Here is an 18973-nt window from a genome sequence, read left to right on the forward strand (position 1 = left end):
TCTCAACCCATGGCCGGCCGCGCACACAGCTGCAGCCCATGTCACATCCTCAGGGTCATACAGGTAGCATATATATTGTGTGGATGCAGCCCACATAACACACAGAAAGCTGCATATGTAAATAGGTTGAGAAACACTGCCCTAAAGCAAAACAGAGAAAGCTACCATCCTTACAGACTTTACAATACTGACAGTATGCCACCAGAGGGCATCCTGATGTGGAGAAATGCCCGCACAAAACTGTAGGGCCAAATTTATCCCTGGTGTAACTACTTCAGTGGCATTTTATACCACATATAGATATGACCCACAGGGCTCAGCTAAAAATGTTATTCATTTCCTTGTTTTCATCTGTCTTTGTAATATGTTACTATAATAATTTATCTCAAAATGTAAAATAAAAACATCTATAAAATGCATTGCAGTGTAAGTCACAATACTGAATTCTGTGACTGAAACACTTAGGTAAACCCAATACACTTGAGCATATGGAAAAGCACTGTAGTGCATACAGAAACAGCATAACAGGGCTGGCAGATATTCCTTGTACATCACAGCGCAGGAGATCAGATAATAAATAAAAGCTGAAGGGGTTGGGGACCAAATACATTTCAACTGAAAACAGTAATATTGCAGCAGGCAAAGCAAATGAGGGAGGAAAGCTGGACTGTGATATATCTTTGGGAATGCAAAGCTAAAATACTTACATCATGGAGAGGGTAAGCAGCTGTGTAGGTGCCATTACTTAACAATCTTTTAATCCCAAACTTTTTCTTCCCTTCTTCTGTTCCATAGGGGCACCGTGTTAGAATATAGTACACCTAATATGCAAACACAGAGAGTTTACTCCTCTTCTTCAATAATATGGTTTAATACCACACTCTACTGATGGATGATGGAGCACTGCTGATGGGACTGTCCAATCCCCCTCAAAGGTAATGTATTGCAGTAACTGCAATATAGGGGAAATTCAAGGATCCTCAAGGCTCCAGCTGGAACAAGGATGCCCCAGCTGCCCCACTGAGAACTGGTTTCTCAAATGCAATCTGTACTTAGAAAGATACATAGACATCAGATTTTATCACATAACATCCAGATTTCAGAGTAACAGCCGTGTTAGTCTGTATTTGCAAAAAGAATATAACATCCAGAGTTACTGTACCATACAGCAGCAAAGTAATCGACCTTCTGTAGATTCAGAACTCAAATGGCTGTCTCAGCTTAGTGTTTGATATGTGACCACACACATCCCCAGTCACCCACCCACCCATAGGCCTATGTTACATTCTGCATGCACATGTAAACAGATGGGTTGAGATACGTACTATTCTGTTTCTCATGGATGGTGAGAAGAAGGTGCTCTCATTCTCAATGAGGTAGAGCTCCTGCCTACTTTTGCTGAAGGGTGCCGTGAAGTAGTCTGGTTCAGGGTGCATCACCTTCTCCGGTAGCCTAAACGGTTCAAGCATACAATCCAGTGGGTTCTCTGCAGTAGAGGGAATATCATTTTCCTTGATGGGCACTTTAATGTTCAGCACTTCAGCATATGTGATCAGAACCTCCCATGGGGCATGGATCTTCACAAAATAAGTTTTGCCATCTTCAGATTCCTGTACAAGAAGAGTTAAGCCTGAGGTCAAACTGAGGTGGGGTGGTTTTTTTTAGATTAAAATCAAGTGAGAGGGTATCCAAAACTTTTCTCTCTTTGTTCTTTTATTATCTTAAAGGCTTACATTGATTCTAAAAAAATAGGAGGAAAAATTTCCCTCCACCAGAAAGCTTGTATGATTGATGGTAGTGGGTATCTGTCCTCTTTGCACTGATTAGAGGCTTATGAGGAAATTTCAAACTGCATCAAACTTGCACATTAAAGGTCAAATTCTCCAGCCTACTTAAAGGCCACAGAAGACACTGAATGCATTGGAAATGGTGTGGTTCTACAGAGCAGGCTATTCAGGGTATAGAAAACCCACACAGTAGTCAAAACTCCCTGCATGCAACGGTGCTGTGCCATCTCCCAAGCAGAGATGGCAGTTTTAGGATTGGTCTACTGAAACTGCTGGTGTGTAGACCATGGAATCCACAGGTGTGCAGATTTCCCTGCAAAACACCCTGTAAATCAGCAGTCATGGAAGCATGCAACCCTGTTACTTGCAGCAGAGGCTAAGGAATGATTCCCGCAACACACATCCCTAAGAATTTCTCTGCACATAGTATATGTGAGGGTCCGACTCTAAAACAGTAATATTTAACCACTGGCTTACTGGAGCCCCATCTCTGGGTCTCATGGAGCCTGTTGGTTTTGTCAGAAGTTATTTTGCTCCACCTATTCTCAAGTACAGCAAGGATAATGTTGATCAGAGAAACACTCCCTCCGCTGTCCAAATCAAATGAGGCAGAAAAGTAACACTAAACAAATGGACACAACTGCCACCCCAAGCCTTTCCCCATCCTGATCCTAATCCCCCACAGGATATGAGTAATTCCCATTGACTTCAATAGATGTTACTGGTATGCTGTGCGGAGGGGCTGGAGGGAGAATCTGGCCCAATCAGAAGTTCCTTTTTACACTGGTCTCCCTGTGTAAATGAACTCACAGTTCAGTTATTTTGGGACCATTTCCTTTTCATTACTGAGTAAAACACAATCACTTCCTCCTGAAGCATAACAGTTCTCTTCTCTCAGTGCTTAAAATATTTATCAAGAAAAATTGCTCCTATATTAGCCTATTTAACTTCAGTTTCATAGTTTGAAGTACTGAAATCCCTTAGAACCACTGATACAATGGTGGATAAAATCTTGTCAGAACAGACCAACCAATGTATTCTCTAGCAATCTGAAAATTCAGGTATTTCGACCTAATTTGCTCTGTATGATGAGAACACTGAGGTTTTTTTTTACCTTTTTGTCTTCTGTTTCTAATTCCAGACCAGCCTTTTGTAGATTCTTCTCAAATTCTCGCCTTCTTTCCTGAAGATAAATAAAGAGACTTTACCAAAAAAAATGGAGCGGAGGCAGTTTTTACTTCATCTGTCAAAAACTTTAACCCTCCCTGTATCCCTGTGTATAGGGTCTGATCTTGTACCCATCAAAGTCAATATGAGTTTTGTCATTGCCTAAATAGGAGCAAGGTTGGATGCCAAAGAGTAATTTTTTCAAAATTCTACTTTGTTGCCTTTTAATCACCAATCTCTTTCAAAGTTGCTGTCACAGAGTAGCTGGTCCCTGTGTATTGACTCAGACTAGCTCCCCAGACCAGAGTAGGTAAGCCCAATCCAGCCAATTAAAGAGAGCTGGGCTACACCTGGGCCTATAAATGCACTGTTAGTGGGCGACTGGGAGAGATGGATTGTGACAGCCAAACTGGAGTGGTGGGTCCTTGGAGCAAGGGGATCAGGAAAGCAGCCCTGGGGGCTGTTGCTCTAAGAAGGGAGCACTGACAGACTGGTAAACTGCCAGAAGCAGGAGAACTAGAGACTCCTGGAAGGGGTGACCGTGAGGCTAAGGAATGAATTAAGACTGTTTTTTGGTTTGTTTGTTAACCTGTTGAGCAAATAAACCTCCTTGCAAAAGACTGAGCATGGCAATGCATGCTTTGGAGCAAAGGAGAAGCATGGCCCTGGTGACAGTCGCTAATTGCACTACATCCTGGATTTATCATTTAAACTAAATAAGCAATACCAATCTTGCCTCCTTTAGAAATCGCTGGCAACACTCTTACTGCTTTCAAGATCAGGCCTACAATTAGATGTATTTTTTTTAACTGAATAGATATTTCTACACAATACTTTTGGGCCATTCATCAAAACATTAATTTTCAACCAAATTTCCTTTAGACATAACTATTTCTGTATGAAGGCAATTTGTAAAGAAAGAATTCCATAGAACACAAAGAAATGCAGGATACTCCTTTTGCATTTGACTGTGTGTCAATGGGGATCCCATGTCTTATGGTACTATATGCTAAATAGATCAGTATGTTTACTGATCACAGTAGCCTTGCACTCTCCTCTGAAACACCAAGTGTTGTGCCAGATGGACTACCAGCCCGATCCAGTATGGCAAGTCCTATGTTCCTAGAAACTGATTTCCTATTGAGACAAAATATATCTTCCTTCTATGACTTTTATGATTTGGTTAATTACTCTTTTTATAAAAAGAAAAGGAGTACTTGTGGCATCTTAGAGACTAACCAATTTATTTGAGCATAAGCTTTCGTGAGCTACAGCTCACTTCATCGGATGCATCCGGTATGCATCCGATGAAGTGAGCTGTAGCTCACGAAAGCTTATGCTCAAATAAATTGGTTAGTCTCTAAGATGCCACAAGTACTCCTTTTCTTTTTGCGAATACCGACTAACATGGCTGCTACTCTGAAACCTACTCTTTTTATGTATTGAGCTGGAATCATTTTGACTTTTACATTTTCTCTGTCTCCCATGCGAGCATAGCACAGACACAGAATTGTAGTTCACTGAGTTGATGGTCCGATCAACACAAAACAATGCAACTGAAAAGGTGAGATAGCATGACAGCCATTACATTCAGGTGGCTTATCTAAAAATGATGCCATGTTATGGGGCAGGTACTCAGCTAAATAGAGCACAGGGGAGACTGTCAGTCCCTGAGTCTCAGCCCTACATACAGTTTAGAGCAGACTGGGGTCTGCTTTAATTTTGCAACAGCCAGCAACAACTCCTCACTCTCCCTAGCCCCTGCATTAGAACCTGTGGGAAGAGGAGAATTAGGAGCCAACTCTGCCGGTTCTATGCCCACTGGGGACTCAAACATATTGGCAAAATCATCAGCAGGAAAGTTACGGACAGTCTCTTCATCCTTTGTGCTGCTCAGGAGGTTCAGGTATACAGAGGACCAGAGAGTCCAGCCCTAAGTGACACATGCATATATTTTATATAAAATACCCCATGAAATAAACTGTAGTACCATAGGATAAATGAAATTATTATGCTCCATTGATCACCTCACCAGCCCTCTGTCCACTAATTCATCTTCTCTGAAACTTATTCTGGCATTTTGTACTCCTCCAAAGTTTCAAATAAACCATCTTAATTTTTTTTATTTTTAAAAAAATGTCAACTTGCCGGGGAAAATTTTCCTTCTCTTGCAAGTATGGAATTTCCCCAAAAAGTCCCCTGTCCCAGGCTTAGGATGGGCAATATATTTTCTAGACATAAAAATGTCACAATTTAAAAATTCATTATCTCATAATCCTGCAGGACTATAAATGGGGGCCCATATTATTGCCTCTACTATAGACTCTTTGTGTCATCCCAGAACCACAGAGGAATAGTAAAACTAATTTATACAATTACACTAGCTTTACACCACCACTATTGTTGGATCATATTAAAGAAGTTCTGTATTAAAATCACAAATGAGTTTGATTCCCCATAGTTTAAATTCCAGGGTATTACTAATTAAGAGGACTCTTGGTTTTTGGTACTGTTTCTCTCCCTCTATGTGTGAAACTTGCAAGCTGCTAATTGTGTTAGTACATTCTAAGACAGAGTCTGTTCTCAAAGCAATTCACACAGAGAGAGACTCAAAGCAATACTCTGTAATAACAGAAACAGCACCCAGAGAATCCCCACCATTTTGTTGTATTAACAATTGTGATTAAAATAGAGATAGAGGATGTATGGATGCTTGGTGTGGATAATAACTGAATGATCAGGGGGGTGCCTGCCTAAGAATCCAGTGTCCATCGGCTGAAGAAGGCGTCAAGTGGAAATAACCAGAGGACCCCCGGAGGGCAGACTGGAATCCACCCAACAGCCTCAAGAATGGGAGAACCAAAGAACAAGATAACATCTAGCAGCCCGGAGCCGTCAGGAATGTGACATCTGCTGACTGATTCAGCAACAGCATGATGAGGCAATTCCCATAGACTGGCATAGGAAGAAACCCCTATAAAAATGGACTCTAGAAAGTGAGAACTTTGGGGGCTCTGATTCTGCAAACCAACTTCCAGGACCATCAGATGTGCATCTGACAAGGCCCTGCTCCCTCCTCATGTCCAGGCCACCTGGCCAGTGGCTTGGCATGAGCAACTCTAAGGCTGGTAACTATGATAACAACCTTGCAGAACCTGTGTGTGTGTGTATGAATGAATGTGTGAATATATATGAAATTGAATGGAATGTTATAGCTATAACTAACTGCTTACTATGATTCTTTCTGTATTCACAATAAATGTGGTATTTTGCCTTTTCCCCTTTAATAAGATCCTGCTGGTTTTTATTTTATTGGTATATCACTATGGCATCTCCAGGACTGACAGGCAGAGGTGAAAAAATAACTTAAAAATTCTCTTAAGTGTTTCTAACAGATATTTTCTGGCGCACATGCAGCATATGCAGGATACGTGACAGTGTGAGGGTGGGATAAACTAAAATCAGCACTCAGGGAATGACCTACAAAACTCACTGCCAGCTTTGCTTCTCATGGTCAAGATGTAGCCATCCCGCATCTATGCTAATACGACTTTCATTTCAAACCACACCATCGTGTATTCCCTATACACACTGAAGTGATTCAGTATGAATATACTGCCTAAAGTGGACTTAGATCTGAAAACATATTTGAGAAGATTACCTAAATTAGACCCAAAGTCCAATGGGAACAGGGGAACTAATGCAGGTTTAATATCATACATAAATAACGTATGATATTACATTCTCATATATTCTCAGTTATCTAAGAAAGATAAACACATATTATAAAGATAAATCCATCTCTTGATAACAATGCTGTTTGTTAGTAACAATAATCAGTAAATAAAAAAGGGTAATAGAGTAAAATTAATTTTTAAACTTTACAGCACATTATCCCTTATGATAAATTTTAAAAAGCTACTCTTGAGCAACAGATTGTTATGCTGAAAAAGTTTGGTGTGTGGTAGAACATCCACTCCTGTCTCGACTGAAGTCCATCTGTGCAATTTTGGGCCCTAAGAAAAATTACAAACATTCTTATATCAAAAAAATAATGAAATATGTGACAAATTCTGTGTTAATCTAAGCCTCATGCAACCCCATTAACTTAATTGAAGTTGCACAGGGCATAAGTCAATGTAGAATATGGCCCTCAGTTAGGAATTTAGGGGCTTGATGTTATGAAGTGCTGAGCATCTTCAGTTCCCAATAGGGTGTTCAGTACTTTGCTGAATGTGCTCAGCACTTGGTAGAATCAGATCCATAAATACAAAAAGGTCAGTCCTCTATATATTATGCTCCTGAAACTCCCACTGAGGCAACTTGAATTTTGAGTGTGAAAGGAATGCAGGTCCAAGACCTACATTTTGGAAATGTATTTACTTTTTCTACTTTAAAAAGGTAATAAAATGTTACGTTTAATAGTAATCTCCAAGTGATAATGCAGAGAAGGCCAGATTGTGTTTATCTGTTTATAGTCATGCACTGTGGAATAGGACAGAGTAAGGATCTGCCCTTGCACAGCCGATATTAACGCTACCCAGAACGTAGCTCACAGTGTTTAGGGGTTCGCAGGAGTTTCACATCAATGGCTCTTCCCTAGAGCAAATGGGCAAAAACTGGACAGGCAGTGGGTGAAACTATAGTTCTGTCCCTTCAGGCTAGCCCTTGGAGACAGGGAGATTCTGCACCCCATAAAATGGTGTGATAAAATATTCCCCATATGAGAGCTCCCAGAGGCACAAAGTTTGCGGTGCTCCCCATGGGGTGGTAAAGAGCACGCTCTAGTCCAGTGGTTTTCAGCCTGTGGCATGCAGACCCCTGGGGGTCCACAGACCATGTGTAACATTTCCAAAGGGGTCCTCCTCTGCATTTGACATTTTTTAGGGGTCCACAAATGAAAAAAGGTTGAAAACCACTGCTCTAGGCCCAAATAAATAGGTCTAGTCAGAATTTTTAAAAAAACAAATGTAGCACTTTTTAATCAATAAAATCAGTAAATATGTATGTATAAAAATAAAACAGCAGTGAGATCAGTCAGAAAAATAAACACTATCTGTCAGAGATAATGACTAGAAATATAAAGTAAATTGCTGAACATACAACATAATTTAGACTTCTGTTAACCAAAAGCTTTATGGCTAGGATTCAGTCATGTGGCTTATTTAACAGTCAAGTACAATACACAGAAAAACAGTTTACTGCACAGATTATTTTGATTTGAATCTTTTGCATTTAAATTTTTCCATTCCCCTGTGAATAGAAGTTATATACAGCTATGTACGAGATAGTGGATTTCTGTTTTGCACTTAAAATAAATACACTGAAATCCCATTAATAAGCTCATTTGCATTAAAGTGAAAAAGGTAATGCAATCAATCAGTAACTTTATGGATTTCCCCTAAAATACCAATTATTTTTTAAATCTCTCTTTTCACATGTGCTAGATCATTGGGAACCTGTAATGAATACAGTAAGACTGTGATGAATATAAATCACTAATAGATTTCTTAAATATATCCAGCCTGACTGAATATTTGATTAAAATTTACTAAAACTGCCCTCCAAATTTCAATATCTTAGGGCTTTATCTAGTTTTGCCTTCAGTGAATGCTAGGGATACTCAGCATCTCCCTGCATCATCAGACAGCTTGATTTGAAAAATTAAAACAACTAACCAGATGGCTGCCTGCTAAAAAGTCACCTAGACAAAGCAGTATTAGAAATAAATGTCTAACTTCCAAGACAGCTGACGCAAACTCTTCTCAGAGTTGGACTGAATCCAGAGACTAAAAAGCACTGTTTACATAGACCGCAGCATTCCACAACAGCCATTAGAGAATCAATAGTAGAGATAATGGGAATCAACAGGCAGGGGAGATCAAATGGGGAAAAAACTAGGCCTGAGTCAAAACCCCAGGTACAAACACGTCCAAACTTTGGGAGGGTTTGAATCGGATACATATCCAAACTTTGCTATTCAGGTCCATGAGTGATAAGGAAAGCTCTATTAATAAGAAAGCCTTTTATGGAGGTAATATTTACAAATCTGTTTCAAAGGGTAACTTTGAGGATTTATCTCAAGACAACACCCTGTTAACTCTGAACTGAACAAACTGACAAGTATCAGGGGGTAGCTGGAAGATGATGTCTGTCTGTATCTGTGCGAGTTTTTGGTTGAGGTTGATGGATTTCCACTCCATACAGCTAAATTTAGTGCCTTGCATGGTGACAAGTATCAGGGGGTAGCATGAAAGCTTATGCTCAAATAAATCTGTTAGTCTTTAAGGTGCCACCAGACTCCTTGTTGTTTTTGTGAACAAACTGATTCCATTTTAAGGGCTTGGCCTCAAAAGTATAACTATTTTCTTAACAGCATAGTTTTCTCAAGACTTCACTTGGCAGATTCCCTACTGTGAGCTAGAGATCAGCAAAACACTAAGTCTGTAGTATCTGGATTTGTTTTGCATGAAGCTAAGACAAAAGATGCACATATCCTTTATCATCTAAAGTGCCTCTGTCTGAATAGCAATGTTGAAATGCCATGAAGAAGTTAATCCCACTCTTATTTATGCAAAACAAACTGTTTCCCTGAAGCAAGAATGAGCATTAGAAACCTGCTGTCACAGATTTTATTCCTTTCCTAAGAATGTTTCTATTCTTAGCCTGTACAATTCTGCCAAGTCACTGTATTGCAGTAAGACGACTGCACATCTCTGCCCAGAGATTATTGTACAACAACAAACTGAACTGGATTTCTGTAACCTTTCAAACAAAATCCAGTGCCTGAGTGTGTACTTCATTCATATGAAACCACAGATGGTGATTTGTTCTCTCTGGATAAAATTCTGAGCAGAGAGCAGCATAGCACCTATCCACCATAGGGCTTAAGTGGGACATTAGTTGTACACATAGGCCTTGTGCTAGCCCTAAATACAGGGGTGAATTTCACCCTATCTCCAGGCTGAATGATGTTTGTGCAATCGCCTTTGTGCTTCTAGGGCCAAATTTTCAAAACCTGAACTGATTTTTGGCACAAAAAAGGAAACATCTGAACAATGTCTACTTTGGAAAAAGCGTTACCTTTTCCGTAACTGGTGTACTTCGAGATGTGTTGCTCATGTCTGTTCCACAATAGCTGTACGTGCTCACCACGTGCACCAGTGCCGCAAGTTCTTCCCCTAGCAGTACCCGTGGGGGTGGGGGAAGCGCCTCCCATGACCCCTGGAGTGGCACCTGCGTGCTCTCCCCACCCTCAGTTCCTTCTTACCAGACAACTCCGACAGAGGGGAAGGAGGGTGGGATGTGGAATAGACATGAGCAACACATCTCGAAGAATACCAGTTACGGAAAAGGTAACTGTCTTTTCTTCTTCGAGTGATTGCTTGTGTATTCCACAATAGGTGATTCCAAGCTATATCTGTTGGAGGTGGGTAGGAGTTCAAAAGTTCCCAGGACTGAGGACAGCCCTGCTGAAGCCGCGTCATCCCTGGTTTGGGGGACGATCGCATAGTGCGAGGTGAATGTGTGAAACGAAGACCATGTGGCAGCTCTACAAATGTCCTGGATGGGAACGGAGCTGGACTGTGTCCTTATGAAAGACAGTGTACGGCGGCTTGGAAGTTAGGACTCTGAGCTCCGAGACTCACCTGGTCGATGAGATTGCAACCAGAAAGGCCACCTTCCACGAGAGGTGAGACCAGGAGCATGTGGCTAGTAGTTCAAACGGGGGCCCCGTGAGACGAGCAACACCAGGTTTAGGTCCCACTGCAGGACCAGAGATCTAGAATATGGAAAAAGTCGGTCCAAACCCTTAAGGAACCGGCCAGTCATAGCATGGGAAAATACCGTGTGCCCCTACACTGGCGGATAGAAGGCCGATATGGCTTCCAAGGTGCACCTTGACTGATGACAGCCCCAGGCCCTGGGCCCTCAGGTGGAGGAGGTAATCAAGGATAAGCTGAATTGGGGTGGTCACCGGAGAGACACCCTGGTCCGCCGCCCACCTAGAAAACCGTGACCATTTAGCCAAATAAGCACGGCAAGTGGAGGGCCGTCTACTTTTGAGGAGGACACGCTGAACCTGCTCTGACCACGTCCTTTACTCTCCACCTAACCACTGAGCAGCCACGCCGTGAGGTGAAGAGCTGTCAGGTTGGGGTGGAGGAGCGGCCCTGGTCCTAAGAGAGCAGGTGGAGTGGCTACCGCCATGGTGGAGCAACCGCCAGGCCCGTGAGGGTCCCATACCAAAGCTGCCTGGGCCACGCCAGGGCAATCAGGAGGACCCAGGCCTTGTCTGCCTTTTTCTTTTTCTTCTCCAGGACCCTGCTGATTAGAGGGAATGGGGGAAAGGCGTAGAGAAGCCAGCCTGACAGGAGAAAGGCATCAGAGACAGTGTCCCTCTCCAAGCCCCCCTGGAGCAGAACCGGGGGCATCACTGGTTCTGCCAAGTCACAAATAGATCCACCTGGGGATTTCCCCACCTTCTATTGTGGAATAGACATGGAGGGATGTCATACTCAAACTCAGACTGATGTTGGGCATATTTCAGGTTTGAATTCGTACCGGCCCAGGAGATCCTGATGGTTTGCCATTCGTAACTGGAAGCTCGAAGATGGATAAATTTTCCTTCTGAAAGAGTCCAGTCTCTGAGAGTCTTTGTTCTTTGGGGTCGGGGCTGGCTAACCCTGCCATTCCCTGTGGTTGACCAACTCGACCACCAGGGAGTTGGGCACAGGGTGGGTATACAAGTACTCATACCCCTTAGTGGGTACAAAGTACTTGCGTTCCACCTTTTTTAGAGATGGGGGCCAAAGAGGCCGGTGTTTGCCACAGGGCATTTGAAATCTTAGCCACCCCTTCGTGGAGAGACAAGGCAACCCTACCCAGTGCCGATGGGGACAACATGTTAAACAGGGAGTTTGAGGGCTTCTCCATCTCCTCTGCCTCCCTCTTTAAGAGTTCTTGGTTGGCCCTGAAGTCCCCTTTGGGGTAGAGGGGGGCAGGGCCACAATCACCTTCCCAGGCACAGCGAAGAGGCCAATGCGATGCTCTGGGTGTCGGCTGGCACGGAGGGTCCGCCACCTGGTCAGACTCCAGGCACGGTGCCGAGGACATACGTCCCACCAACTCCTTTCTCAGAGGTCCGGAGAGGCAGGCCGACAGTGCTTCCAAAGCTCCAGCCACCGAGCAAGCTCCCACCGGTGGCTGTGCCGGAGGCCACGGTGCCCACTGGTACCATTGGGCCAGCCACGATGCTCGGTGCCACTGCACCTGCTGAGGCACTGGTGGGGCTAGCTGTTCGGGTTGGCTTGCCTGGCCCATTGAAGGACGGCTACGAATGGAGACCGGGATGGCGTAAGATCTGCTGCTGTCTCTGGACTGGGAGAAGCAGCGGTGCCGGGATCTACAATGGCCATGGGACAGCGATCTCAACGTGGAGGACCGGTACCGACAGTAACAGCTGCTCCATGAACAGCCTTGATGGGCGGACCCACGACAGTGAGATGCTAGCGATCAACACCCAGGGCTGCGACTTGGAGCGGGAGTCCAAGCAGGAATGGTGTCGACAACCATGGCGTGACGACTGCAGTACGCTCTATGAGACGAGGACCAATGGTGATGCCCACTGCGGTCCCGTCGATATTCGCTCCTTCAGGACGAGCGGTGCCACAAGTCCCAGCCGGCCGGAACCCAAACAGACAGTCTGGTCGGCGTCGAGGGCAATCCACATGGACTCTGCCCGGAGAGGTCCGGCATCGGGAACATTCCCTCAACCGAGACTGGTACCGGGCCGGAGGTGACTGCAGAGTTCCCAGTGGTGGCTTGCCTCTGGAGCGCGGGACCAACATTAGCACCGCTCCGGGCACTGGCATGGACATAATGTCCCAGGCCACCTGGAGGGCTTCAGGCGTGGACGGCATCCGGAGAGGCCTGCTCCAAAGGAGCCAGGCTATTCCGCTCAATGTGAGTCGGAGACCTGGGGCCCAGTGAGGATTGAGGACTGCCCGACATGGGTCTAGCCTCTGTCCCAGACTTCCCTCGGTGCCGCTGTGAAGCGGGAGTCTTTCTGGCCCTCTTGGTGTGCCCCGTGGATGGGGAGTGGTGCTGATTGGTCGATGGCACTGGAGGGTCGCCGCGTACTGATGCCGTGGTGCCGGGTACTGGTTTGGAGCAGCCTGCTGGGGTCGGGATCAGCGCCGACTCCATCAGGATGGCCCGGAGCCTAATGTCCCTTTCTCTTTTGGTCCGAGACTTAAACGACTTGCAAATCTTGCACCTTTCGCTGATATGGGTTTCTCCCAAACAGCGCTAACAGTCTGCGTGCGGGTCACTTCTTGGCACAGAACACCGACAAGAGCCGCATGACTTAAACCCTGGGGCGCGGGGCATGCCCCATCCCAGGCTCACTGACTAACTAAACAGGTAACTAACTAGAGGTGCTATCACTGAACGAACAAACAGTTCTGGGGACGAGCTACAGCAAAGCTGGAGCAGAGCATTTCCGATGCACCTTCACTAGCGGCAAGAAAGAACTGAGGGTGGGGGGAGCGCACAGCTCCCCTTATACTGCGCCAGGTAGGCACCACTCTAGGAGTTGCGGGGGATGCTCCCCCCTATGGGTATTGCTAGGGGAAAAACTTCCGGCACCGGTGCACGTGGCGAGCACACACATCTATTGTAGAACAGACATGAGCAATCACTCGAAGAACAACAAAACACTGCTGTTACAAAACTGTGCCCGCAATCCTAATTTTGTGAGTGCAAAGCAGGGAGGTTCCATTAAGACCAGGATGAAAATCAGGCCATTTGACTGTGAAAGCACCGCTCTCTTTCTTTGGCTTTAGTCCTATTCTCCTTGCTGGGAGAATTGGTGAAGGGAAACAGGTTTGATCTGCTCCAAATTTAAGATCTGATGGTCCCATTCAGTTATGCTGATGGAGGGGAAGTGGGAGTAAATAGGATGGGGACATGGAATGGAAAAGTCATAGCTTCAGTACACGTATTTCTAACTCTCAATGCCGTCAGCTGCAATTCAATGGAGTTTGTGGTTCAGAAGACTGTTTGCTGGCAGTGGTAGGCCTACGGTGGTAGCCTTTTATTGCAGCAGGGGCTGGGCTTAAACAAAGTATTAACTCCTGCTCCGTGCATGGGCCTGGATCCACAAAAGGATTTAGGCACCTCGAAAATCACAGGAACAACAATGCAATCCACAAAGCCTGAGTTAGGTGCCTTCCCTAGACAATGTATCAGGAGAGATGGGTGTCTAAGAATGTGATCCAGAAAAGCCAGCAAGTTAGGCAGGGAGCCACCTAAACTAGCCAATGGAAGATGTGAAGGAGAGGGGCATATCTAAGCCCCATTCCTTTCAGGAAGACAGGCGCCTAAATCCAAGCTGCAGGGAGGTGCCTATCTCTGCTTGTGATTCACAGCCAGGAACCAGGTGGCACAGGTGCCTAAGTTGTTTCTTGTGAGAATGAGTTAGGGCCCTGCCTCACTCCACACACAATGGTTGGAGGAGGAGGAAGAGATGCCCACCTAATAGCTTTTAGCTCAGTGCTTAAAGCATTTAAATACATCAGTAGTCACTGGGCTAGAGAGAGCAAAAAAAAAGAATGACTCTATAGCCTGATGGTTAGAGCATTTATCCGGGAGATGGGGGACTCTGGGGCCAGTCCCCCTGCTCCATTGACTCTTTAATTATTTATCCACAGTGGAACAGCTTCCATAGGAGAGACTGAAGAAGTCCCATACCAGAATATCCCATAACCTTGGTCTCATACATCCCAGGTGAGTTCTCTAACCATTGGGCTAAAAATTATAAGGTCGGTAATAGCACTCCCACCTCCTCCTCCGGCCAGATTCTGAATGAGATTCAATCCAACAGATGGCCTCTGAGTATGCCCACTAGATCAGGCTCCACAGGTGAGAAAGATGCTTCTCTTCCTAGTTTTCCCTGGCTTGTGGATTGCTCTGGGGATAAGGCAGGACATTGGTGTGAGGCAGCAGTGCACGTGCCCAGAGACAAAACTTAGGTACTGAAGCAACTTTTACAGTGAAAATTTTGGCTCTGAGTGAGTTTACGCACCTATAGTGCATATCTGTGCTTTAATTCATAATGGGGGGGAGGGGGTTGTGGGAGGAGACCTAAAATAGTGTGAAGTAAAAATTCTAATTACCGAAAAGAATAGCTAAGACCTATCAAAAGGGGGGAGGTCTCAGAGCCCAGGCTCCACCCTGAGTGGGAACATTTGTACTGCTATTCTTAGCCTTGGAGCATGAGCCCTGCAAGCCCAAATCAGCTTATCCACGCTCTGAGATTCACTGCTGCAATGCAGACATACCCCTAAACGCTTTGTGCCTGAGTTTCCCCATCTAATCAAAGGGGGTAGTAGCTATAATGCCTACCTCACACAGACATTTGAACATTAGTTAGTATTTGTTATTACTCTTCAAAGTTATATCCTCAGTCAGGACACAGATAAGAGATGCCGCTGATCAGTAACTTTCACTACGGAATGCATTTATGTTTCACTGTATTTTCTTGGACAAACTACTTAAGATTCTTCCATTCCTCTACTGATTGAGTTGTACATTTATGAAGCAGCATGCTAGGGTAGCCTTCCCAGTGTAAAGCTAGAACAGAGGTGGGCAAACTTTTTGGCCCAAGGGCCACATCTGGTATGGAAATTGTATGGTGGGCCATGAATGCTCACAAAATTGGGGGTTGGCGTGCAGGGGGGGGTGAGAGCTCTGGGGGGGAAGAAATGAGGAGTTGAGGGTGTGGGAGGGGGCTCCGAACTGGGGCAGGAGGTTGGGGTGTGGGGGGGTGGTGGTGAGGGCTCCAGCTTGGGTGAGGGCTCTGGCGTGGGGCTGGGACCGAGGGGCTCAGAGGGCAGGTGGGGGCTCAGGGCTAGGGCAGGGGGTTGGGGCACAGGACAGGGTCAGGGGTGTAGGCTCCGGGCAGCACTTACCTCAAGCAGCTCCCAGAAGCAGCGGCATGTCTCTGCTCTGGCTCCTATGCAGAGGCGCAGCCAGGTGGCTCTGCGTGCTGCCCTTCTGCAGACACAGCCCCTGCAGTTCCTGGCCAATGGGATCTGTGGGGGCCACACTTGGGGTGGGGGCAGCGTGTGAAGCCCCCTGGCTACCCCTACACATAGGAGTCGGACGGAGACATGTCGCTGCTTCCAGGATCCATTGCAGAGATACGGCATGCATGGAGCGGGGCAAGCCCTGGTCCAGCTCCCCAGCAGGAGCTCGAGGGCTGGATTAAAACGTCTGAAGGGCTGGATGTGGCCCCCGGGCTGTAGTTTGCTCATTCATGGTCTAGCTGCTGCCCATATTACCCCCAGCTACACTGCTATTTTTACCATATTTGTTTGAGCTGAGCTAGCAAATCTGTCTACCTACATTGAGAAGCAGGGTCCCAGCTGCAGTGTAGACATATTCTTATAGAGAACACTTTCTTTTCTCTATTGACTGGCCTCCTCTTCCGTCTTTTTATTCCTTTTGTTATATGGTAGAAGAGGGAGCCTCTTGATAATCCTGGCTGGGGAATCATACTGCTATATATGCAGAAGCCAAAGGATCAATATGAGAATAGAATAGAGTGCTTTTAAACAAGCATGGTCTTACAGGATTGTAGTTGTAATAATAACTCTACTCTCTCCGGACACTTTGGCTGGGTTGGGACTGCTAAGGAGGCGAGATTGTAAAATCAGGGAAGTGCAGAACAGATGTGCTGATGTCAGAAGAAAGGGCATTCTCTTTTGATTATTTTCTTGATTTTTTTTTTTTTTAGTTTATTGAGATTACAAGAATAAAATTCCAGGGTTTTGGAAGTCAGGGACTGATCTTTCCAGCTGTTCTGCCTCCTACAACTAGAACACAGGACTCTTTTGTTTAAACATTTGCATAAGAGTGCAGGGAGCACAAACTCTTAAACAAAGCATTATTTCCTTAATAGGAAAGTATAACTTTAGCTAATAATGTATTAAAGAGCCCAGACTTACTGTTCCTTTCTTAGAAAAAATACTATTGTTACTCACATAACATTTTTGGCACCATAAATGTACAGCATGCTTAAAAATATGGTTAAGACCTATTTCTTATTCCAAATGCAATCTCTAATGAAAGTGAAGGCATATTAAAAAAGCCAAAATAACCCCAAGCTTACTATATTTAAAAATATTAGCATTTTTAGGCCAATCATGTGACTTCTTTTTTAAATGCCTGAGGCTGGCAATACCGGAGCTCACAATGTAAACAGCCTGAGTCAAGCCCAAAATATCAAAGTAGACCAAAAAAAATAGAAAAGTCACTTATTGATTCTTTCCTGAAATGTGGCCCACAGTCGCCACCTTTGCTGTTTTGCCTTGCTGGGAACTTGAGTGTTGAGTTCCAACTGGGACTTTGCAGCAACACCCAGCATGGTCGCACTTAATGACCTCTTGTATGGAAGATTCCATCTTCATGGACACTTTAAACTTGCTTTTAAAGGAATGAGAATGCTTTAATAATAAAAATAAAAGGAAATAAATTACAAATACTTTGGCATTGAGGCAAAATGCCAGGCAGAGAGCCTAGAAGGGGCAGGTGCTGAGACTGTTGTGCTTGGAGTATAAAGTAAGTAATTAGGAATAAAAGCTCTTCCACTAACAGCCCCACACAGATCTCATCCATCACACAAACCGCAGGAGGATGTGGGGGGATATGAGTCATCAATGAACCACACCGGTAAATGGACCAAATTAATTTAATACAGGAATGCTTGTCGGTGTAACCCTAAAATTACATTTTAGACACTTTAACTGTTAAACAAATATGTGTCCAACAGCTGTGGAAAGGCAGGACCCAGTCATGTAGCTCTTACTCACAGTAGTAGGGACAACAGTATCAAACCTGGATTCTGTATCATCAAGTGTTACTGTTTCTCATGGTGCCTGCCTTATTTTGTCTCTCCCCAGGCATGTCATTCATCATAAAATGATGGTTCCTATTAACCAGTACACTAAAACATTATTCTATTTGTAAAGGGTAAACATCAACGTTTTTAAGAAGCTAGCACACTATCAATGCATTTACTAAGGTATTTATAAAAATGCTAGTGCCAGGAATAAATGGTGTCCCCAATATCTCACACCTGCTTACATAAAAGTACTTGGCTAAGCCACTAATTTTTCCAAAATTGGATTTTTTCCCTTTAAAGCATTAGTAATTGACTCTGTACTTTAAATAGTGGAAAATCTGAATCAAGATTCCTTCCCCTTCTAGTGACTACCAAAAGACTAAGTCAGCTTTAGTCTCTGTGCACTATCACCCTCAGGAGCCAAGCATTTTCAGTGTTGTTACAAGCAGAGGGGAAAAAAATTACCTCATAGGTTCAGGGTGGATAATTTCCACTCCTAAACTAAAAGTTTTAAAGAAACCTCTTGCTCCTTCAAGTTCCAAATTCCAAGGACAAAGCCATCTTCATTTCAATAAACTCTTATAAGATAAGATTATTTTTACACTATGCTTCCAAATGAGGAAATCCAGACAAAAAGTTACTATGACTAGCAGCAAACATTTATTAAAATGCAGCAGTTCAATCTGGTTTCCCAAGGGAAAAGATTCCTACATTTATTTATGTAATTATTTATTAAATTGTTTTAAGATTTACTGAATGTACTAATCCATGTCTCTGGGCTCACGTACAATACCATTTAAAAGCATATACGAGACTTTCGGTTGAACTAATGGCCACATTCACTATCCTTCTCAATCAACAAAACTATACCCCTTCGCCAGAGCCCCAATCACCCCATTCAAACTACATAAGCCTGTGAAATAGATTGGTTTTGCAGCATGCTCCGAAGGTCAATAAACCAATGAGCAAGAGTTAGTTCCAAATTCAAGGGCCTTCCACAGGAAGGTCGAGCATCAGTAGATCACAACTGCCAGGGTAAAACATGAGAAGAGACGCATCCCCTGTAATAAGCTCTGGGCAGACAGATGAGATTTAGCACCAAGTGGAAGAA

At 44.4% G+C, this 18973-nt stretch overlaps 1 protein-coding gene across 5 annotated transcripts in view; it reads right to left on the reverse strand.

Annotated features, from left to right (window-relative positions):
• ANO5 (anoctamin 5) overlaps nt 1–18973 on the reverse strand; it is a 92344-nt gene that overhangs the window by 33236 nt on the left and 40135 nt on the right. For all 5 annotated transcript variants that reach the window (XM_077818497.1, XM_077818494.1, XM_077818493.1 and 2 more), the window contains 3 exons: nt 2902–2970; nt 1326–1610; nt 708–821 (listed from right to left, as the gene is read on the reverse strand). In XM_077818497.1, coding sequence (XP_077674623.1) covers nt 708–821; nt 1326–1610; nt 2902–2970 — 468 coding nt within the window. The remainder of the gene's footprint in view (nt 1–707; nt 822–1325; nt 1611–2901; nt 2971–18973) is intronic.

This window comes from Eretmochelys imbricata, chromosome 6, assembly GCF_965152235.1.
Source record: "Eretmochelys imbricata isolate rEreImb1 chromosome 6, rEreImb1.hap1, whole genome shotgun sequence".
NCBI lineage: Eukaryota > Metazoa > Chordata > Testudines > Cheloniidae > Eretmochelys > Eretmochelys imbricata.